Below are 23,496 nucleotides of genomic sequence, written 5' to 3'. Positions count from 1 at the left end.
GCCGGAGCACGCGCGGCCCCGCCCCGCGGGGGCGCGCCCGGGGGAGGCACCGCGCGGGCACGAGCTCCGCCCCCCGCACCCCCCCAACCCTCCCCGCGGGGCCCGGAACCCCCCAGTCCGGGACTCTCCGATCTGGGAACCCCCGATCCAGGACCCCCCAGTCCGGGAACCCCCGATCCGGGACCCCCCCAAACCGGGACCCCCTTCGATCCGAGAACCCCCAATCCGGGACCCTCCAATCCGGTACCCCCCCGATCCGGGAACCCCCGATCCGGGATCCCCCCGAGCCAGATCCCCCAGTCCGGGACCCCCCAGTCCGGGACCCTCCGATCCGGGACCCCCCAGTCCGGGACCCCCTAATCCGAGACCCCCCAGTCCGGGACCCTCCGATCCGGGATCCCCCGATCCGGGCCGGGCAGTCCGTGTCCCGCCCCAGCCGGTGCCCGAGCGCACCCGTACGATCATTTTCCTAAAGGATTTCTGCCCCGTGTTCCCGGTTTCCCCACCCGCAGGTCTCAGGCTCTCCGCCTAAGCCGGGGGCTCTGACTCGGCGGGATGTTGTGGCTTTGTTTTGTTGGGGTGTGTTTTTTGGTTTTGGTTGCTTTTTGGGGTTCGGTGTTTGTGTTTGTTTTTTTCTTTTGGGGGGGGGTTAGTGTGTGGGTTTGGGGGCTTTTTGTATGTGTAGAGTCTACAACTTTAACTAAATAGCTCTTGGATCATCTTTTATGAATTTTCAAGGATTCAATTTTAATTCTCTGGCTGTCTCTATACTGCTGTTATGGCCCTTTTTTCCTTCTGTAGTAATAAAGATGCTTTGACACACGGTGCTATACCGATGCTTTTATGCATTTATTTTTCCAGCTGTTCACAGTTTGCCAATAAAAACATAACTCTCCGCCTTCTCAGTGACACGCCTTCGAGCAAAGCTCTTCCCTTTGTTTTCCCGACCCTTGAAACAGCTCCAGTTCCAACAGTTGAGTGAAGAAGTCCACAACTGTATCGATGATAGCTCAAGCTTTCTCTCACCTGCCTATTCCTCTTTCCCCTGTACGTGAAAAACACATTAAATGCTTGATTTCTGCATTTCCAAATATGTCGAGCCCCCCACAACACCTCTTCTCTGGGACAGGAGCTCGACACAGCTGGAGCTGGATGCTACTGCCCCAACTTATCCCAAGGAACAGCTTACGATGCTTTACTAAAGGAAGCGGGTTTTAGAGCAGCTTTGCCCCTCCTGCAAAGCCCTTTCTAAGCACATAAGACAAAGGAATTTGTCACCTTTCCAGACAGCAGGATGAGAAAACCCTCAGCTCCAGCATAGCACACGCTGCAAATGCTCCTTCCCCGATATAAATACACGGAATCCACCAAATCTTGCACAGGGCAAGACTCTTCACCAGTAAGTAACAAACAGCACCCTGGGCTCCAAGCAGCTGGTAAAAGCTCGTCTGAGTCTGTATCCCCAGGCAGATTTGTACTGCTTCTTTCACAGACGAGGGAGGTGGGACCGACAATTCCCATCTCTCCTCTTTTGCAGCAGGTGCAGTGCCTGGAGCACCAGACTCAGCACCCAGTTTTGTGCAGCTCTTCACCTGCCTCGTGGAGGGACTGCAGCCAACCTTGGGGACTGGCACACGGCAGGTAGGGGTTATCCAGCAGATATCCACCCATCCTCAGGCTGCAAGAGCCTCCCAAGGCAGTGACTGCTAATCAGAGAACTGTTACAGTACGAGAGAACAGCTACCTTACTATAAACAGGCAAGTTCCAGGGAAAGCAACGTATAATTATTGTAACATTACTCTTAAAACATCTAGCTTGGCTCCAAGTATTTAAACCACAGACAAAGCAGTTTGCTGCTATAGAGTATTAGTTCCCTTAAACAGGGGAGTGGCTTGCCATGCTACTAGCAGCTACAAATAACCCGGGCTCCTTCTACCTCTGAAACGTTTTTAGAAATGGCAGAACCATCCAGCAGCAAATCACATTCAAAACTTTTCCCCATTCTCCCCTCTGGAAGCTTTTTACAGGGCCTTGTCTGATAGATTTCCTATCTGCAGATGAAGTGGTCTGAACTCTCCAGAACTGGAGTTTATCTTGTCTGCTAAATGGGCAACTGAGCTGCTTTTCAGAGGACAAGAGGAAAAGCTTTCCCATGCGTACAGTCAGTACACAGATGCTCAGTAAGTGTTACCAGCAGCACAGGTCCTGCAGCAGGGCCTCAATGACACCTCCTGGTCTCTGGAACACATCACAGCACTCAGCTTTTCCAAGGCTTCATCAGAAGCTGAAGTGAAGCTACCAAAATTCGATCAGGAGTGGCTCATTTAAAATACAGCCCACAGGTATCCTTGGAAAAGGCATTCACTGCCCACCCCCTGCAACAGAACTACCAGTGTTCTCAGTGACAAATTCAGCTTTTGTATCTTTACAAAATGGAGTGCCCTGGAAAGGAGGTAGTCAAAAGGGAGCTCTGAATTCTATATTTGAATGAGACTTTTATTTACAGAAATTATCTGTGAGCATTTCTTTACAAGATACCTGTACCAGCACCTAGCAGAGAAAAATCAAGACTGATTTTAACAGTCTAGTTCAGCAATTCTCTCTTGCACCTGTGTTGCTCTGTGCTGATTTCATAGGAGGGAAAAAATACCTGTAAAATAAAATATCTTTATAAATTCCTGTCTGAATTTCTCTGCTACCCACACAATGGTCTGGAGTTCAGTTTAAGCAAGTCAGTGCACAGAAAGACCAAATAATAAGGGGAGAAAAAGCACACAGTGAAAAGTCAGTTTAATGAAATCTTGTATGACAAATTATGGCAATTATCATAACTGGAATTCCTAAAACTAGAGAAGTTTATGGGGAAACATGGTAAAATTTTCAAATATGTAACATGTTTCTAGAAAGGAAATAAACCATTTTCTACACTCACTGGGAGAGCAAGAGGCCAGTTGAACTGCAGAGTGGGACATGTTAGGAACAGTCATTTCATAGCAGGAATACCCAAGCAATGGAATCAACTGATATCTCGGTGACTGGGAACAGGGAGAATCCATTACAAAGCTGGAGGTTCTTTTTAATTCCTGCAGGCTTCTAACAGGTCTGGTCACCTCCCAACTTGGTTCCAGTGGAGGATGGCTGAGGACTCATTTATTTAGATCATTTCCTGCCCTGTCTTCTCTGAAGCAGCGGGAACTGGACAACAAAAAGATGTTGTAATTACACACTTCCTTACCTTAATGTTTATATTTCCTGAGGGTGTAATTTTATATTTCATTTTATGGATAAGAGGTTTACTTCTGGCTTCAGTGACACCACCACTCTAGCAACATTTTCAGAGACTCACAGAATACGCTGAGTTGGAAGGGACCCATCAGGATGATCAAGTCCAACTCCTGGTGCTGTGCAGGACACCCCAACAATCCCACCATGTGACTGAGAGAATTGTTAAAATGCTTCTTGAACTCAGACAGCCTTGGTGCTGTGATTACTTCCCTGGGAAGCCTGTCCCAGTGCTCAACCACGCTCTGGGTGAAAAACCTTTTCCTGAGATCCAACCTAAACCTCCCCTGACTCAGCTCCAGCCGTTCCCTCGGGCCCTGTCACTGGTCAGGAGAGTGCAGAGATCTGTACCTGCCTCTCCACTTCCCCTCAGGAGGATGTTGAAGACCCCAGTGAGGTCTCTCCTCGGTCTCCTCCAGGCTGAACAAACCAACTGACCTCAGTTCATAAGGCTTCCCCTCCAGTCCCTCTACCATCCTCACTGCCCTCCTTTGGACAGTCTCTAAGAGCTTCATGTCTTCCTTATATTGTGGTGCCCAAACCTGCACACAGGACTCAAGGTGAGGCTGCCACAGTGCAGAGCAGAGCAGGACAATCCCCTCCCTGGACTGGGTGGCAATGCCATCTATGCCCAATGCCCCCCATGGCCCTCCTGGCTGCCAGGGCACAATGTTAATTCATCATCAAATGGGCTCAACTTTATTACACTCTTAAGTGTCTTTTTTTTCCCCCTGGAAAACCTGAAAGGCCGTGGCCATGTGGGTCAGCAGCCAGAACAGGCTACACAAGAATTGCCAACCCCATCCATAAGTTATCCACAGACCTAAGGGGAAAGATGGAGCAGGAGTGTGGTCCAGGGGAAGGCAGCAGAGCTGGTCCCCACCCTCCCTTGGACAGCCACTGCCCGGGACAGGAAACACAAGACAGGGCTCAGGGTGTTTTGTTTGTTTGCCTGGCACAGGTTTTAATGTAGTTCCCATGTGCATTTGGATGACAGTATTATAGAGATCTTTTGAGACACATGGGCACTACCTGGTTTTGCCTGTCACTGGTTTACTAAGGCTTAAAGCAGAGAGCTAAGTCAGGGCTTTGCTTTGGCCTAACTACATCTTGCTGGGCAGGGCCTGAACTAAACCCACAGCCAATTCTGTCAGGGGTGCACAGTAACATTTCCCTCTTCACTATAAACATTTATGCAAAGCTTCTAGCTAAAATGAAATCTGCATCAGTAAATAGCTGCTGATGTTTTTAGAATGCTCTAGGTGATTGTGTACCACCAAAGCCCATCAAGGCAAGCATGCTTATTTCATTTTTTTCAATCTTCATGCACCACCAATTGCATTTTAGGTAAAATACCTCAAAGTGAGACTCAGCATAGACCCCATGAAGTCTGGGACAGGAAACAATGCCTGTTTTCCCCACAAATAGACCTGTTCACCAAGAGACCTTATTAATTTTCTTTATGAACAACAACCTGCTGACAAGAAGCAGCTTTATGGTTCAAGGGTGTTTAAAAAGAGTAGTTTAAATCTGAGCACCTTAATAACATAAAAAGATCCCAGATCCAAAATGCAGATCACTCACTTGAAAGTACAGAAGTCCCCCAGACCTTGTGATGCAGAAACAGTTGTGAGGTGGGTGCTGAAGAACGTGCTGTGCTCCTGTAAGAGCATGGCATGGTTTGGGGTGCAGCAACAGGTCTGTGCATTGTTAAAAACCCCCATAATTCTAAGGAGAAAAAAAACCCCAAAGTGCAAGAAGGTATGAGCAGGCAAATCCAAAGAAATCACAGATGCAGTGGCACAGCTTATCATTAGCCCTTTTCACTTCCCAGAAAAGTAATCCAAGATGTTCCTTTCAACTGGCTATCAGGAAAAGCAAAGCACTCCCTGCCCCAACAGCATCAGTCTCCAACGATGGTTAACAACAAATAAAAGGGAAAAACTTGGTTTTGACTGCCAGTGAAAAGTATGTTCCTTTAAAACAGAGGCAATGAGGACTGTTCTGCTATTTCAATATTCAATTTCAAAGTTGATTTTGTGCTATAACCTGAGTTTCTATTTTCAATTCGTGCTACATTAAAAGAAAATGAAAGGGGAAGAAGCATTTAAGTGGTGCATTTTAGATCTCCTTAAGCTACAGAAGAACAAGAAGGACAAGTTGAGAAATTATCTGCCAGTAAACTATTTATAAAGAAAGTAGAACAATTTGGGGAATTTATAGTGAAAGTGATCCGGTCACTGTCGTTGGTGACTACCAAATTCCAACTTTGCTGGACAAGAACATACTGTATGTTTTAATAACAAAATAAAACTCAACTTTCACACGAAAAGCTCAAAAGATTAAAAAACAAAACAAAACAAAAAAAAAGAGTTATGGTTACAGTAGGAGTACTTCAGAATTACACACAGGAAAACACATTCTTGCTTTTATTTTGGTGGAACAGAATACAATAACCTTCAGCCCAAACTACTCAAGGCTGGCAGTATTACCTTTTTCTTCATGCTGCAAGACTGAACAGGGAAAAAGGAAACAGAACAGGGACAGGAAGGGTTAGAAGTTATATTTTCTATTTAAGGCCATTAATTCAGCAAGATATTTAAAAATGTCCTCAACTTTAAGCATGAAGAGTTGCATTGACTTCAGTAAGATTATTCACATGTAGTTAAGTCAGGCAAGTGCTTAAATGGCTTGTTGAATCAAGCCATTAAATGAGCTGCTTTATTATACAATTTATTTTAATGGCTGGCAGAGCTCATTACATGAGCCTATTTTATTCTTCCAAGGGCTAACAGCTATTTCCTCATCAACTTTTCTGAAGGTGTAACCTGTATGCCTCCTACACTTTACTGTAGCCACAGAAACATAATTTTCTAAGAAAAATCGTATGCAACATCTATTATTTATAGTGGCTTAGCTCTCCCTTAAATAGTAACAGAACAGTACAAAACAATAGTTTCACTTTTTCAACACACAAGAGCATCTTATTGAAAAAAACTAAAATAAAAAAAGTTTCACCACAATATAAATCCCCAAATAATAATAATGAAATGGGAAGAAAGAAAGGAGTTAGCAAAACATCCTGCGGGCTTTGAAGTCTCTTATTACTGCGTTAAAAAAAAAGCTTTTCTGGTGAACCACAACGTTTTGTTTCTCTCTGTTTACAAACCCACGAGACAGGGAACAACGGTGCCCACAACCTCTGCTGGGATTGAAAGGTAAGAACATAACCTGCCCCATCTGCAGTCCAAAAAGAGGAGAAACCCAAAAGGGCAGCCAGTGAGCATAGGAACTGGTGAGGACACGGTGTCCCTGCACAAGGGGGAGCAGAGGCTGCAAAAGCAGAATTCGAGTTGGAACCAAAAAGTTCTATCTCGGAGGCGCCTGCAAGACACCAACTACTGAAGAAACAGTCAAAAGGTCCCAATGAAAAGCTGTGACAAGCTGTAATGTGCCATTTTAATTACAAGGAAGAGGGGGAAATGTTTGGGGTTGGCTGGGGGATTTTTTTTGTTTTGTTCTGGGGTTGGGGTTTTTTTTGTGTTTGGTTTTTTTTTTTTTTTTTTGTTTTTTTTTTTTTTTTTTCTTTTTTGCTCATCAATATGATGAGCTTTCAACGTCCCAAACCACATTCAGGTAGTTTCCAAGTCTGCTTTTTTTTTTTTTTTTTTGTGGAATCTACTGATCCAGACCAAAAAAATCAAACAAACAGAACAGGGATGCACAGTTCTTTAGTCCTGGAGCCTTCGACACTGCCTGAAATAATCGCTGGCCTGGGGTACCCAGAGATGCCTGCAAGATGGTGTTCATAGCAGCCTTGCAAGCAGGTTGGCTCACATCTGCTATGTGCTGCCAACGTTCTGCCCATCACCTTCATCATTAGGACCTGAAACAATAAAAGCAGTTCTTGGTCATGAGAAATATCTTTTGTTTCTCGCTGTACAAAAAGAGACCCGTCCCAAGCAGGCTACACAAATCTCAGGTTCAGATGTTCAATAACAATGAGAACTGTAGAATTCCCCTGGCCTTACATTTCCTTCTCCAGACTAAGGTCTGTCCACTGTGGAATTTTATGTTCTTCACTAATCTGGTTTGGGGATCTCAGTAGCATCCTAGAGCCTAAAAGCTCTGCTTCCAACCTCTTCAATCCACCCACTGCTTTTGTTCATATTCATTCCTCCTTTTTACCTGCAGTGAATCAGGACAGAGGACTGGTCTCTGTCAAAGGCTGGATGTTCTAAGGCACAGGAAAGCAAAGCACAGATGACTTCCAAGTCAAGAGTACAAAAGGAAGCCTTCCTCAAACTGAAGACTAGTGCTTTTCTTAAAGTATGGTCTCCTCATGTACAATAAAAATCATTGCACTCTTTCCATGCCCCTTTGTAAACCTTCTGCTCTCTACTCAAAGGTCAGTCTGGATCCTGCCTGCTGATCCCAAGTTATCTCAGGTTTTATGTGCACCCTTGGCCATGGTGAAGGCAAAAATGAAACTCAAAACCACCCCTTAGAAATCCTGGAAATGAAACAGAGCTCAGAAAACTTCAGCTAAACTGTGGCATATAACTCAGAGAGACCCAGCACAGGGGTCTTTTACCAGTTTGGAGAAGAAGCAAGAAGCAGCTGCATTCAAAAAGCCAATTCATGCAATAGTCCTACTCCACAGACACCTGTGAGAGGTGACAGGTGAGAGGTGACATCTGTGAGAGGTGACATCTACCACATCCAGAGAGCACAGTCTGCTTTAAGGAATGACACAGAAAAACGCAGGGAAAACAGGGAACACTTGTCTTTCTTACTTACCACTTCCAACTGCTCCTGAAGGTGCAATGACATCATCATCACTGTCTTCCTCGTTTGACTGTGTTACCTCTGGCTCAGGTGCTACATTCTTGACTTCCTGCTCCTGTTCCACCCTGCTCCTCAAGGCCAAGATGCGATGGTGCAAAGCAGCAAACAACTGCCCTGTGTCTTTAGAGCTTGCCTGCATTTGTTAATATTCAGAAACAAGAAGGTGCAAGGAATTAGAACAAAACGCTGCCGACGTAACACACACCAGCCAAGCCAAATTTCACAGCACAGTTTTGTTTTCTCAAACAAACTGGTTTTTCAAACCAGTCAGAGTGGGCTGTGAGACACACAACAGACATACTGAACTCTGGTGGTGAGAGTATATTCTTCTGCTCAGCTCCAACTTCCCCTGGCTAACATACCCCATACCAGCTGATTTCACATAACCTTCTTCACCCAGAAACCACACAGCTTTTCTAACATGTCCCAAAAGCTTATATTAAAAAGATCTCAGATGAAAGTCTTGCAGATTTTTCCAGGTCTGTCAAGCATTCAACTTCATACAGTAGTTAATCATAATCAAGTCAGTTAGTTGTTTCAAGATGCACTGACATAAAATTTCAACATAAGACATAATGAGAAAACTGAACAGTCAGACACAGGCTGATTTTTTTTTTTTACACTCTGTTTCAAAGGGAAGCATTTGTGGCAACCTGTCCAAGAATATGTTTTTACTCTCAGAGGCACCTTAAGCCTTCAATATAATCAATTATTAGGCCTGTTAAACTAAATATTTAATGGACATCATTTAAAAGGGAAACTTCCTTCAAATACTACAAAACTCTTGTCTTCACCACGTCAGTAAAGTCCTCATATTAACTACTATTACCATTACTCCAAGTCAACTGTAAGGTAACAATCCCACTTCTCAGATTCTTTCACAAAAAAATTGTTTCTATCCTCCCCATCTGTCACCTCTATATCTGTGAAATTCCCTTGCAATGAGCTGTAATGAATAAATAATTCCAAGCAAGATACTTTTTATCAATACTAAAATCAAAAGTAAATAACCTGACGACAGATTAACTCAAGCTTTCAAATCTAGAAGAATACTGAGAAAAACTTATCCAGTAATTTCACTGCTTCTTCATCAAGGGATATTTGGTATCACTAAGTTCTACTCTGGGACTCCAGATCCCAGTCCTACAAACCTAATGTCTCAGGGGAAGCTGACTGTTTGTTGCTGTTCTCTTCATTTCTGATCCCTCTGAGTACTAATTCTTTTGCAACTCCTTGTGTATCATCAGTGTAAATCAAAAGAACATATTTGGACCTCTCCAAATCTGTAAGTGTAAGGTTAAGCAATAACCTCTTCCTTGCTTACTGTATGATGAGCTCTCAAGTGTTTCAGTAATTCTGACTGGCATTGCTGTTCCCCATTCAGCAAGCACAGCAATCCCTTTCACTATCCTGTTACTGCTTTGAATACTCTGTGTCAAAAGAAAATCGAAGTTAAAATGTGTTACCCTTAACTACCAACACAATGTTCTTGACAGAGTTTTAGTGTTTCCCTTTCAGTAAGCACCTATCCATCCTCCCACGCTGTGACAGCACTTCTGTACTGCAAGTTCCAGCAGATCTAATTTCATTAACTATTGCATAGAAACTTATGAAATAACGCTTGTTTTCCCTAATAGCAGAAAACAATCTGCATTAAACACTATAGTCACAGTCTCAGTAGGGATGGAACAGATCCCATGACTCCATGGGCAATGCTTTGGACAACCTGGTTTCCTAAAGCAGCCGTGGATGTGGCTTTTCTTCACGACTAGCAAGGCTTTTTGGACAAGCAAATCTGCCAAGCCCCTTGTCTTTGGGGTAGGGGTGATATTAATACAGTGTAGGGTGCAAAGGAAAATGAGAATGTTACCTCAACTACAGTTTAAGTAAGAAGCTACTTCAGTAGGAAGGTTAAGATGTAACCAAAAACCAGTACTCACTGATATAAGAAAAACTTTAACTCCCTGGTCCTCTGTATCCATGGCGGTGATCCGGATGCTCTTCTCACTGGCTTTATCAATCTGCATCTGGGCCCAGAGCTTGGTATTTAGGATTAACCTGAGACTCCCCTGAGTCCTCATCACTAAAGCAAAGTTACAAGATCAGTTAGGTGGAAAAAGACACACCAGGAAGCTCAAAACAGCTCAAGACAGCTTTTTATTGTGTAAAGGTTTCAGTCTCTTTACAAAGGATATCAAGGGAAAGCCCTTTTGGGGCTTTTGTTACACCTGTTAATAAGAATGTAGGTTTATGCTGGTTTTGGCTGGAATAGTGTTCACTTTCTTCCCAGTGGCTGATATAGGTCTGTGTTTTGGATTTCTGCTCAACACAGGGTTGATGTTTTTGTTATTGCTGAGCAATGTTTGCACAGAGCCAAGGCCTTTTCTGCTTTTCCTGCTGCCATGCTGGGGAGGGGGCTGGGGGATGCATGGGAGTTTGGGAGGAGACACAGCCTGGACAGGGGACTGACCAAAGGGATATTGCAGACCATATGACATCATGCTCAGTATATAAAATGGGGGGAAGAAGAGGAAGCAGGGGGATGTTTGGAGTGATGGTGTTTGTCTTCCCAAGTTACCATTACACAGGATGGGGCCCTGCTCTCCTGAACGTGGCTGAACCCCTGCCTGCCCATGGGAAACAGTGAATTAATTTCTTGTTTTGCTTTGCTTGCATGCACAGCTTTGGCTTTCTCTATTAAACTGTCTTTATGTCAATCCACAAGTTTTCTAACTTCTACCCTTCCGATTCTCTCCCTGATCCTGCTGGTGGGGGAGAGTGAGCAGCTGCTTGGGGGCTGCCTGGGGTTAAACCACAACAAGGCTGTTAAAGATTATCAGTCATGTCTAAAGATACTTAGTCCAAAGTCTTATATGTTAATACATCAAAGTTCAGTGGTTGTATCTGAGCTGATAATCTCAGGCTAATGCACATTCCCATCAGCCTGAACAATCGTGCACTATTCAAAGAGGCTTTACAGGCAACCCATCCCAAAGGGCCCAGATCTGGATGATGTTACCATCCATTTCCAGTCAAATATTCTAGTTACTAAATACCTCTTGCTTTTATGAGGAAAAAAGTAACTGGAACATTTGCTGCAACAGAAGGACATGGAAAGATACTCTCTTTGGAGGCAATGTTCATTAACTGAAGCAAAAGGAAAGGTCCAAACTCCTTCTGAGTTGCTGCAGCTAAGACATGACCTAAAGGGGATGTTGCTGTGTGTCATGGAAGCACACTATGAAAACAGCATGACTGTCACCCAGTATCTCATTTCCCCTGGTTCCTCTTACCCAGTCGAGACTGTAACGTTCCATCATCTGTTGAGGCCATATCATTGAGTCTCAGGAGTCCTCGACCTCTTTCCACCCAAGACTGAGAGCTTTTATCAAATACAAACAGCTTGCACTGAATCTGTAACAGAAAATATCTCTGTAGCATAGTGGTTGATTGAAGTAATAATGCATTTCTTAGTCATCTGCAATTGGTTAAAAAAATATTCAGATTTCACGTTGAAATTTTTAATTGTTCATAGTTGTGGAAACCAAAGCAGTCAACCCTTCTTTTGCAATAAACTCCTCAAAATATACTGTCTGGTTTCACTAGATTTTATTAACAGAAGCTATATAATCTTAAAGAATACCTGGGTTCAAGATCAAAACAACAAGAACAATTTTCACAGAGGAAACTTAACGTGATAAGAGACTGCCTTAAATCAGTCAACTCTTTTAAAAGCCTTAGGTACACATTGCACCACTGAAAGTGGTATTTGTTGCTGGAAAGACCCAGTATAATGAAAGCAAAGCAAATTTTTTCCTGAATTCAGGAAAAAAAAAAGGATGAAGAAACATGTTAGCTCGTGATCAATTCATAAAGCCTGACCCACACAAAGTCATGAATAATTGAGGTATTTCTACTACCTCCCTGCAGGGTTCATTAGTTAGAAAATTCAAATTTTTTCAAATGGTAGGATTGCTCCTTCTTTCATACAAGTTCCACTTTCCTTCCCTGCTGAACATGTCTGCTCTGTTCCCCCACCTCTAACCCATCTTCACTGTCACTGCTGAGATTCCAGAGCTCAAACTGTCACCCCCCTCAAGTTCCCCCCAGATGTGCATGCACTAGGTGGAGAAGATATTCCCATTTTCATTCCCTCCATTTCTTATTTTCTCCACCCCAGGACATCTAGCTCTGCATACTCTGTTTCTGCAACATTAACATAGTTCTGTACATACAAGTCCCACTTGGAATTCTAGTGCACTACATTTCACAGGGGAAAAAAGAACAGATCTCTTGCCAAACTTTTGTTAAGTTACAAAATTTATGCAACTCAGTCCTCTATTAAGTGTACAGCTGCTAAAAGCTGTGGTTTTCCTAATTGAAACAGGAGCCTCATCTCTTCAGTGTCCTGTTCAATTATGTGAAGCATCCAGACATTTCTGAATTACACAGAAACAGAAGTACCAGCAGAACTATTTAAAGAGCATTCATGTCTGGTTAAAAGAAGTCAAGAATGACTAACATTATAGATGATCATTTTCTGCAAGATAATACAAGTATAACTGATACATATTAGTTACTGACACAGTGCAACTGTTTGGTGTCAGAATAGGCAGCATGTCTAAGAACAAAAATCTGTCCTTAAAAAAGAACAGAGTTCGAAATGCTGAGAAACTTAAAATATCTCAAGAAAAAAAACAAACAGTTATAATTGGAGGATAAAGAGAAGAGAAAAAAATTCATATACCACTTCATTTTACACGAAAACCCTGTATGTTCTTCTTAAGGATATACTAGAGTTAATAAGTATATTTAAGTTAATGAATAACTACAATGCTAAATAAATCACGGTTAAAACCAGGAGTCTTAAGTCATGACAAAATATCCTTCCAAAACATCACTAATTCAATTAAATACCTCAAGACAAGTTCCAAATGCTGTGGTATGGTTTCTGCTTGGCAAGAAACCAGACTGCTGCCATAAATAGTTGATTCCAAGTTTTAAAAAAATCTTCAGTAGTACAACAATTAGAAAGAACTTTAAAATATTTAGTTCACTCAAATTTTCTTCAAATAGTTGTGCTGTATGAGACAGAAGCTTCTGTGTGATTGATTCAGGAAAATCACCAGCAAAAGCCACCTGGATGGCTTATACACTAAAATTTATTCAGAAAGAGGAAATTAAGAAACAACAGATTACAAGATAACAAGCAAGGATCTGAAAATAAATACCTAAAGTTTGCATTTTAACACAAGGAAGTACATTAAAGATACAGAGGAAGGCTGAGTTGTAGGGAATCAGATGGTGTGGATTCACTGGACATCCATATGAATCCCCACAAACCCAAAGCTCCTCCACACTCTGCTCCTTACCTGTAGGACGTTACTTTCAGCTTCCTCCCCAGTAATCACTTCTACCTTCGCTAACAAACACTTCCTTGCTGTTGCTTTAGTATAGGCTGCTGCAGACTCTGCCAGTGATTCTGAAATATTATTAGCTGAACAACATTTTGAGAGTCTGAGAATGATTAGCACGTAATTTCGTAAGATTTATAAAGGTCTCACACAAGTACACCAGAACTTTGAGGAGTTTTGAAAAGTACAGAAGACAGACCTTACTAGAACACGTGAAAAAGGATTGAAATTTTAAGCAGAAATTAAAGCTTGTCTTTTAATACTTGTTTTACAAGCACAGGACACAAGGGACTGAAGAGCTAAGTAATCAAAATTTCTGCTCCTACACACAGTATTTCAAAACCTTTGCATGGACAACTGCATATCTGTATGTGCTCCAGCAGTGCTGATCCTGCTGCCAGCCATGGGCCTACAGAGGGACAGCACAACTCATTTTCCACTTTTATTTGGGCTTGCAGGCACAGTTTGCTGAAGAAAACCCACAGTTCCCAGAATTTCCATAAAATCTTGCCAATTTGAAGCCACATAAGTCTAGAATCCAGCAAAGAGTTTTGAGTTCAAGCAATGTATGGTGCACCCACTCAATGCAATACACATTTGACTCAGACGTTCAGTTACTGGAAATACAACAGAATTGTTAAAAAAAAAAAAAAGGTTTGCCACATTTCTTCTACACTCTGGTCCCAGTACCAGTTCTGTTAATTCCCTCTACTTTCACTCTGCTAAAGATACTCCCAATACCACCAAATGACCATGAACAAGACAGTACATGCTTAATATAGGAGAATCTACAGCATCCAGCACCTCCCACACCCAGCCTGTATCTCTGGAGACAGTAAAGGCAACATAAAAATGCTACATTTTTGAAAAGTAACAAGATATTGAAAAATACAATAACTTAAACATGGATTAACTACCCTTCCTAAAGTTATAGTTTGTTTTTCACCTTTCTCTGGCGTGGCCTCCTGAGAAGACGACTCAGACCCAGACTCTGTAGCAGCATTCTCCTTATTACTCTCTGTACTACCTTCATTTGATTTTGGTGGACTCTATCACAAAAAGGAGGTAAACAAAAGAGAGAAAACACACACTTATTTTGCCGAACAGGACTAATGGTCCATTACTGAGGGAAGCCCCACTGTTTATGAACCATATGCAAAAGGAAAATCTCCCAGACAAAAGCTTTCACAGTAAAAGCCATCCTGCTACCCCAGCCACGGAATTGAAAGGAGTGTGACCTGAAAACCAGTTCAAATTGTCTTCCCTTGAACTGAAACCAAATTTCAACATTTATTTTGAAGCTATGTTTAACAAAGCAAGCCAATTTCAGCTACAGTTCAGCTCATGGCATAGCTGACTGAACTCCCTGCTACACAGTTAGACAGGTATGAGTGCTCAGCATTAAATGCTTCCATTTTGTTCCAGTGCAGCAATAAAAACAACAACAGGAAATAGTGAGGCACTAGAAATTATTCCTTAGGCTGGTACATAATAAACAGAACCTTCTGAATCACACCTCAGTCCTGAGGCAGCTGCCTTACTGCTTAACTTTAAATCCCATCCTGAGGGGAGTCCAGGAACTGACCTGCTCTCGATTTTGAGGACAAACATAAAAACACCCTCCCATAGTTATTCTGGGACAGCCATTTAAAGCAACAAGCTGTGCCATAAAGTGCTTGGGCACAAGAGCCACGTGCATGGCAGAGAGGGCACTGAATCTCCTCACACAGAGAGCTTGGCAGGGAAGTCCTTGGAGAGCCCTGCAGGGCAGACAATGGCTCATAGTGAACTCCCCAGGCTGCACTCAAAGTTACCCACAAGGGAAACCACTGAAAAAAAACCCATCCTCAAACGACAAGTACAATTAAAGGCTCTCAAAATTCCTATGGTGAGAATCCATAACAAACTACTTGCAAAATAACAACACATCATACACAGTGGATACTCACTAGGACTCGCTCACTCATGTTCTGTCCAAAAACAAACTTGTTGCTCGATGCATCTGCACTGTTTGTAGAGTTCTCTGCACTGAAAAAAATGCAACAAACAGAACAGGTTTTATCAAGACAGAAAATTCTCTCTTATCTTCTGCTGACAAAATTCCTCACAAAGTGAGTGATTGTCACTAGCTTTAAAAAAATTAAGCACTGGTTGATACAAGCATAGGTAAAAATTAATTCAACTTAGTAACATGAGAGCACATACTGGTTTTACAGAAAAACAATTCACCCCAAATGATGACCAAAGATTTTGTTGAGATCTTTCCCTTTAGATAACTAATTACATATGAAGCAATGCTGAATGCTAAGTGAGGCCTTACTGTTTAATCATAACATACTCTTTCAAAACCAGTATTCTACATGCATAAACTTGAACTACTACTTTTTTTTAGGTTAATTTTTTTCAGAAAGGAAAAGAACTGAAACAAATGCACTTCCAATACAGTAACTGAAACAAAGGTAGCAGGGATAAGTAATGCCTTTTATTAGACTAGCTGCAATACCCCAACCTCTCCTAGAAGTTTCACAATCAAATCTCAGCCTTTACTTTTTCCTTACAGAATAAGTATACTCCTCCCATTGTTATTGCTATTAAGAGATTTTAAATCCCATTTAGGAAGGACAACAGTTTTACTCTTTTACAGACTCAAAAGACTTAAGTCACTGTTCATCTGCCTTCCCATCAGGAAGACACCAACAAGCTCAGGAAGTGAATAAACAGACCACTCAAATCAAGCCTACTTGCATTTCACAAAGTTTGGAAAATGGGGGCACATCTGTCACTACATGAGTCAAGTGAAACCAAACAAACCTTTAAATTGTACATGTAGAGTTCATACTTCTGAATAAGAAGATCCTCAGGGGAAGACAGCTTTACCTACTAAGGGAATTAAATGCCACAGTTCTGAGCTCCAAATGTTAACTCAATATGACCTACTGGTATCTGCCCTGTGACCCAGTACATTTACAATTTTTAAAGGACTGATACTGTTACACAATGGGAGGAATCTCCTTTTACCAGTCGATTACCTTAATGCTTTGCCATCCCAGTTGAAAATTAGGGCCAACTCCCCTTACAGACACTTTATATTTAAGACAAGTCCAAAATTAGGTTTCTGGCAATTGAGCCACAATGAATAAATCCTCCCAAAGTGAAGACTCAAATGAATTATGACAGTAGATGTCATATGAGTTGAAAAATATGAAAAAATATTCTAGTATTTGAAGCCCACATATTAGCAGTTATTGTCTGCCAAATCTGATTAAACAAATCTGTGTCTCTTGGAAAGGTATTGACCTGGCATCCAGAGGTAAAGGTGTTCCCTACCTCTTGTGTGCACCACCTGAAAAGTTCAGCATCAAAAGTTCATTGACTGCAAAACTGCCTACTGCCTACTTCATAGTGAACAACAGGTCTTAAAAATGCAGAATATAAGGACAAAGCAAACATGCATTGGTGCTTTTCCTACAATTTTTTCATGGCCTCAGACAAGGTGCATTTCAGCTTGCTCCAGGAACAGAGATGATGTTCTACTCCATCACTCTTGGTAGGATTTCCCCTCATGCTTTTCCAGTTATTACCTGAATTCACAGCTCTGGAAGATATTATCTTTCTGTTTTCTACTATTTCTGTGCATTACTTGATATTTTTGACCACTACTAAGCTAGCATTTCCACAGAGCTGTATTGCTACCTTAGCCTCAAGTGAAGGCTGTCAGCTCAGAGCTCATCACTGCAGACAGAATTAGCAGTTTTCTCCTTTAGCTGCCTCACTTTTCCTATGCCTGCATCATATTTCTTCTGATGCTACTGCCTGATCAGAAATTCTCTCAAAGATTTCCCACAGTTAGGTTCCTGCTTATTCTCACAGGCCCTCTACACTGCTCTGAAAAGTTTACTACCTGTGGTGAGTCTTGTGTTATGCCTGGAAAAATCCCTCTTGCACTGCAACAAATTGTGGGAGGGGGGCTTGGACTTGGAAATTGGATTTTTGGGGGTCTCAAACCATGACACCACCATGAAAAAATAATTTTTTTAAACTATTCTTCCCTTTACCAATATCATGTATGGAACATACTGAACACCACAAATACAGCACAGATCTCTGCAGGATTCTACTGGGAGCTCCAGTTTATTCCATCACTGTTCCTTTCTAATCATGAGAGAAGACTTCGCCCATCTTATGCTTGTTACTTTTCTGGAGAGGCTTTGGTGAGGCTGTGGTCATGTAAATGGTATCAAAAGCATCTCCCTTGACTGTCAGATTGAGGATTTCCCCAGATCTGAAGAGTGTCACTGCATTCTTCAGCAGCCTGGCTTCCCACCGACCCAGTCTGAACCTTGCACCCAACAAAGAGCAGAATCCCAAAGAATTTCCAATCAAGAGTAAGGAGAACTGCCCTACAGGTTTTCCTGTAGTCTCACCTGGAACTGATGTACTGTAGGAAATAGTTGGTTGCAGAAGGTGTATCTGCTGTAGGCAGGCCAGAGTTCTGCACGTCGGCGCTTTCATCGCTCTCATCCCCCAGCTGGGAAAAGCACAAGGAGACATTCCCAGTTTTAATTACTGACCACAAATGCTTCAACTCATTCTTTCTAAGGACAAAGTTCCACCCAAAAATGCTTTCTGCAATAAAACAATATAAGCCTGTGCCCCAATATTGCACTTCCTTTTTTTACACCACAAAACCTGTGCAAATCTGTCTTCAACAGGAGGTACTAACAATCCAACTCAGTTATTCCATGCACAGGTCTGAGCCCAGGCAGCCCTGTTTTTCTTTTCTCACCTTTTCTGTGAAGTCTTGGTTGCGTGGGAGCATTTTAGGATTGCATTTCAACTTAATTCTGACTCAAAAGGTAAGAGAAAACAGTACATTGCACTGAGTTTTAGATGTTACTTATGACTGCAGTAGATGCATTTATTTTGAAAAGGTTTCTTATGCTACTTAACAGAATTAATACTTAATTAATTTATTAAATGTCTAAGACTAGTTTTATTAAACAGCCAACCTACGTTCACAACTTTTAATTTTACGCATATACACGGAGGTTTTAACCCTGGAGCTTCAAAGTACTTCACAAACTTAGTCAAGAGAACAAACATGTTTACCTTAACTCTGTCTCTTAAGTTTTGCCCAAATACAAATGCTTGCTGTGCATTTAGTTCAGCCTTCTCACAGCTGTTATCTGAAGTATTGTTGGACTCCTTTTTCTGACATTCTCCTGCCTAAAGAAATGGAAAAATGCAGCCTGGGTATTTGAGCTTCTTTAAATAAAAACACATTATGACATGGTGAGTCACACACTCATTTACAATGAAAAGCCAACAACACCTCAAGAGCTACAAGGCAAGTTTTGCATTTAAAATAATGTAGCTGTTGTTGTTTAGAGTGTTTTTCTTAAAAATATTCTGGAGAGACTCCAGCATTTAACACAACTACTGCGTGAACTCAAGTAACTTCCACCTGTTCTAGAAAGCTTCAGGCAGAAAAAGCTGATTACAAATGCCAAGACAGTGAAGAATATCCCACCACATTCCTTGGTAAAATTGCAATTCAGTCATGAAGTTTTATCCCATTTAATACTGAGCCTTCAGAAATTCTTAGCATCCAGATTTAAGGGCTTTCTTCTATCAGAAAACTTTCTCCCAGGTCAGTTGGTTAAAAAAGTCAAGAGGACTTTTGGATGTTAAAAGCCCAAAGAGGCTCTCCCTAATGATGTATAGAGCAGTAACAAGCATGTCCCACAAAGTTTTCATACTCCATGTGTGGAATTTACTTATCATTCCTCAGTTATGGCAGCAGTCTTTCACTAAACCTTAAAAAGCAGGGCACACTGCAAGTGTTTCTGCTTGGATATTCAGGATTGAGACTTGAATTTCAAGTAAACTGTTCCATACTCTTGCACTAAACAATACTACTTCTGTGATCAATGTGGCATCAAAAAACCCACACTCAAAATCCCCAAACATCCTCCCCATGCTATCAGTCAGGATCCTCAGATGCCAATGGTCAGCTCAAAACCCACAGGGAAGGGAAGGACTGGATACACTGCACAGAACTGGAAGGAAATATTTCATTACTTTTCTTTCAAGATAGTAAATAAACAACTTTTGATGCACTTCAATGTCTTTTGCTCTAGGTGAGGCTTTTCAGCCTCTCATTACCTGCACTCTCCATTTCTTGTAGGGAATTCATTTACTGATGCTGGGTTTTTACTCTGTTCAGAGAATAAGTCTGTTACTCTGAGTCTCCTTCTCCAACTCACCTTCTCTTCAGAGTCAGAACTTTTCAGTGTTGCATCACTTGGTAATTCTGATGTGGCTGCAGAATCTGGCAGGATATTTACACCATTAGTGCCACTGCTGAGAACTGCAACAAGGAAAGAGAAAATCCCATAAATTCACTAGATATTTAGACTGTCCTAAAAGTTTTCTAAAGCAAATTGCATGCAGTTTTTCTCTTTTAAGTCCATGAAACATTGCAATGCAAACTAGAGAGCTCCCATTGTATTTTGCAAAAGACATAAAGGACCACAATTCAGCAGTTCTTAGCAGAATCAAAATTTCAAACACAGAAAAACAGTCATTTAATCAATCAAATGCTGCAAGGGCTTCAATATATACAACTTCAAGCATCACCCTGCTCCAATCTAATACTGTTCCAAAGAAGACTCCTCTTCAGGCTGATTCACCTGCTCACATACTGAACTCACACTGAAAATCTGTACTCCAATACTAAGTTTTCTGTAGAGTCCAATCTGTGCCAGCAGACATGTCAAGAAATCAAGCTAGAAATGTTTGCTTCTGCACCAGATTGACGATTAACTGAAGTTATTCACTTTTTCTGTTCAACCAAAATTCCACAAAACAAAAGGCATCGGGCTGGGGAAACAAGGAATTTAGGAGACATGGACACTTCCAACAGTTTTTCTGCTTTAACTTACAGTCTTTAATCATGCCTGTTTCCATCAGCTGTATCAGATTCCACAACCATACAACATTACATGAATGATCAAACTTAAGAATTAAAATTCTATCTTGAAGTCACAACTCCAAAATGGTCCACAAGCCCAATGGCCCACAAGCCCAGCAATTTAGGCACTTTACTGCTGATCAGTTATTGGGGATAGCTCATTACACCACGGTCAGTGCTGTCTGTCATTTGAGTGCACACACTTAGAAGGCTTTTTATTCCAAAACCACATGGACTACACCAAAGTCAGAGGCCTGGCAATGTCAGACAGTTGTCTTCCACAAGACCTGAAAGCTCCACTTCTGTGTTATCCCTTTTGTAACAGACACACCTGACATTTAAGATGTTTCTCTTCCGAAAGGAGAAACCTAGAAAAACTAGGTGGATGTTGAGTAAAACCAAACCACTACATTAAACAGACTGAATATTTCTGTTCTCTCCTGACTGTATTCTAGAAAGCAGAAGCATTCTTTACCCATTTGTGAGAAAGCTTTTGGCTGGGGGGCCTGTAACACTGCTGGACGGAGCACACTGCGCTGCTGTTCCTTCGGCTTCTGGCTGGGGAGACCTGCAAGGGCAAAGTTTTTTTCAAGAGCTATAAAGCTTTAAAGTTGAAAAGTTCAGCTTCATCTAAGCTTCTCTGTAACTGCTCCCAACAGAACATACGATGAAAAAAAAGAGACATCAGAAAAGAATCTCTTCTCCCTTCTTTTCCATCCCTCACTCAGCCTCAAAATAGAATTAGTCCCAAATAGAGAAGACTACTTCATAGCCTTAAAAGACACTTTAAAATATATTCTCTACCCAGGAAAGCACAGAAGGAGAGTTTACTACTGACTCAGAAATAAAAGCCAAAGTGTAGGAGAAATGAACAGTACACCAGTAATCCTATTTATGCACTGACATTTTATTCAACTACACATTCCAACTCTTCTCATACCATTTAAGTAATTTCCAGATACTGGTAAAAGATTTTTTTTTTCTTCATACAAAGAAATGTATTAGTAGTGTAATAGTTGAGCTGTGTTGTTTAATAACTTTTTGGCTCTTTGAATTAACCTGGCCTCTTTGGTTTGCTATGGCAAGATACACAGCACTACAACTCTAATTCTGCTATGATTCAAAAAGCCAACTGACCTTAAGCAACCTAATAAAAATATCCCAAACATCATAACATCAGCTCTAGAAGGTTTAGCAATCCCAGAAGGTTCAGTTTTCTTCACTGAACACTCTTGATCCAACATAATACTGCAAGAGAACTCACTCATAGCAGCGAGGACACGACAACAACAAAATATAACAACTATCCCAAGTTCAAACATTCACAGGTCAGCTCAAAAAAACTTGTTCCTTTCTTAAATCTATCATTCTTCCTGCAAGTGAAATAAAGTTTTCACATCCATATGTAATAATAACTTCCATTACCTAAATAGTTTTGGGGTTTTTTTTCCCCTCAAACTCCTAAGGAGCTGTAATATTTACGTCTGTAATATTTATGTCTGTAATATTTATGGCTGGCTCTACATCAGCAAACAGGAGACTCAGCCACAGCCAATCTGTGGTGCAGAACAGGCATCACAATACCACCTTACAATAGCAGGTTGAAGAAACCACAAAATAAAATGCCTGGACTGGTTTCTTTGTGCTCTTGCAGAGGGCAGTGAACTCACCTGCACTGGGTGCCTGACCATGGATAAGTATCGGTGGCTTCAGCCGGAATCCACTGCTCTTCTCCTCTGCAAGCAAAACAAAAAGTTACAAGGACAAAGCTGTAACATACCACAAACATCCTATGCAGTCATAATATTCCTCGTGTTTTCCCTGCTGTAACAACCCACAAGTTCTATACATATCCGAAGCCATTAGGAGATTTCCAAAGGAAGAAATTCTCTTCTTCCAAAAGAAATCTGAATTTCCAGTGATCATCACATCCAACACACATTACAGACAAACAAGTTGTTGCAAGCAAAAAGTTCAGGTCTTTTTTTTCAGGAGAACAGGAAAAAGACCGTGTTCACAAGAGAAATGGAGCTCCTCCTGTGAAGGACTTAAGAGAGGTTTTAGGTGAGAATCAAACTAAAGAAAGGACAATCAGAAGTATGACTGAACATGACAGGTGCTAACAAGCACCCAACTGCTAGTTATCATAAATTAAACTTCATTGCTTAACAGTAGTTTCTTATAATTCCATTAGCTTTTACTGAGTGCTTTTACAGTATGAAGGTAAAAGAAATTCCTTTGCTTGCACTCACCACAGTTAGGGCTTTTAGATAAAACACCAAAATCTCAAAATATTCATAAATCCACAGCTATTAAAAATTGAGTTCTTAAGAACTTAAAAAGAATATTTATACTTTTTTCCTTTTAGGGGCATAATGTCTGTGCTCAGAATAAGACAACCCAGTATCTTCCAATCCCACTGTGCTTGGTTATTCCCATGCCAGTTAATCCTAAAAACACTGATGTGCACCACAGCAACACCAACAGCACTGAACCAGAATGGGGACTGACAAAATCAGCAGTTCTGTCAACACAGGGCTCACAGGTCATGGCTGAACATCACTATGACCATAGATCATGGCTCTTTTGGAATATTGTTCTTCTGTATTAGAAAGCAAAGTCAATAAATGAAGATTTCCTGAAAGTCATATTGCAGTCTTCTGTCATCACTCACAAAGCATGCAACAGTTTTCCTATTTGTGAGTTTAATTACCTCCAGCAAGGATGAAGTCAAACAATGAAGTGAGCAAGATAACAGCTCCAAGATCAGAACCACCACCACGTCCAATCTCACAGAGAGGGTCTTACTTCTGAAGTTTCAGAGTGCTTTGGATCGTGACAAACTGACAACAGGTCGAGAAAAAAGCAGAAAAATGAGGAAGCTCACCTGGTTCTGAGTCAGAATTGCCTGTAGAGGGTTCACAGAAGCTTGATGGCATAAAGACATTGTTCTTTGTTACTGCAGTCAAAGAAAAGGA

General features: G+C 41.5%; 1 protein-coding gene across 1 annotated transcript in view; it reads right to left on the bottom strand.

The window, feature by feature from the left end:
* Positions 1 to 5,451: 5,451 nt before the first annotated feature.
* The window catches only part of RANBP3 (RAN binding protein 3), a 48,955-nt gene continuing 30,910 nt past the window's right edge, over positions 5,452 to 23,496 (bottom strand). The window contains exons 4-16 of the mRNA XM_039382846.1: positions 23,406 to 23,484; positions 22,189 to 22,254; positions 20,994 to 21,086; positions 19,812 to 19,915; positions 18,655 to 18,771; positions 17,970 to 18,073; positions 15,495 to 15,573; positions 14,492 to 14,594; positions 13,504 to 13,628; positions 11,425 to 11,545; positions 10,072 to 10,214; positions 8,084 to 8,264; positions 5,452 to 7,169 (exon numbers count right to left, since the gene is read on the bottom strand). Of these exons, the coding sequence (XP_039238780.1) occupies positions 7,126 to 7,169; positions 8,084 to 8,264; positions 10,072 to 10,214; positions 11,425 to 11,545; positions 13,504 to 13,628; positions 14,492 to 14,594; positions 15,495 to 15,573; positions 17,970 to 18,073; positions 18,655 to 18,771; positions 19,812 to 19,915; positions 20,994 to 21,086; positions 22,189 to 22,254; positions 23,406 to 23,484 (1,359 nt within the window). The 3' untranslated portion in view covers positions 5,452 to 7,125. The remainder of the gene's footprint in view (positions 7,170 to 8,083; positions 8,265 to 10,071; positions 10,215 to 11,424; positions 11,546 to 13,503; positions 13,629 to 14,491; positions 14,595 to 15,494; positions 15,574 to 17,969; positions 18,074 to 18,654; positions 18,772 to 19,811; positions 19,916 to 20,993; positions 21,087 to 22,188; positions 22,255 to 23,405; positions 23,485 to 23,496) is intronic.

The sequence above is a fragment of the Pipra filicauda genome, unplaced genomic scaffold (genome assembly GCF_003945595.2).
Source record: "Pipra filicauda isolate LSUMZ 115617 unplaced genomic scaffold, ASM394559v2 scaffold285_size1263560_pilon, whole genome shotgun sequence".
In the NCBI taxonomy this organism is placed as follows: Eukaryota; Metazoa; Chordata; class Aves; order Passeriformes; family Pipridae; genus Pipra; species Pipra filicauda.
Note: the sequence above shows the minus strand (reverse complement) of the source record. Positions and strands in the feature narration are given on the sequence as shown.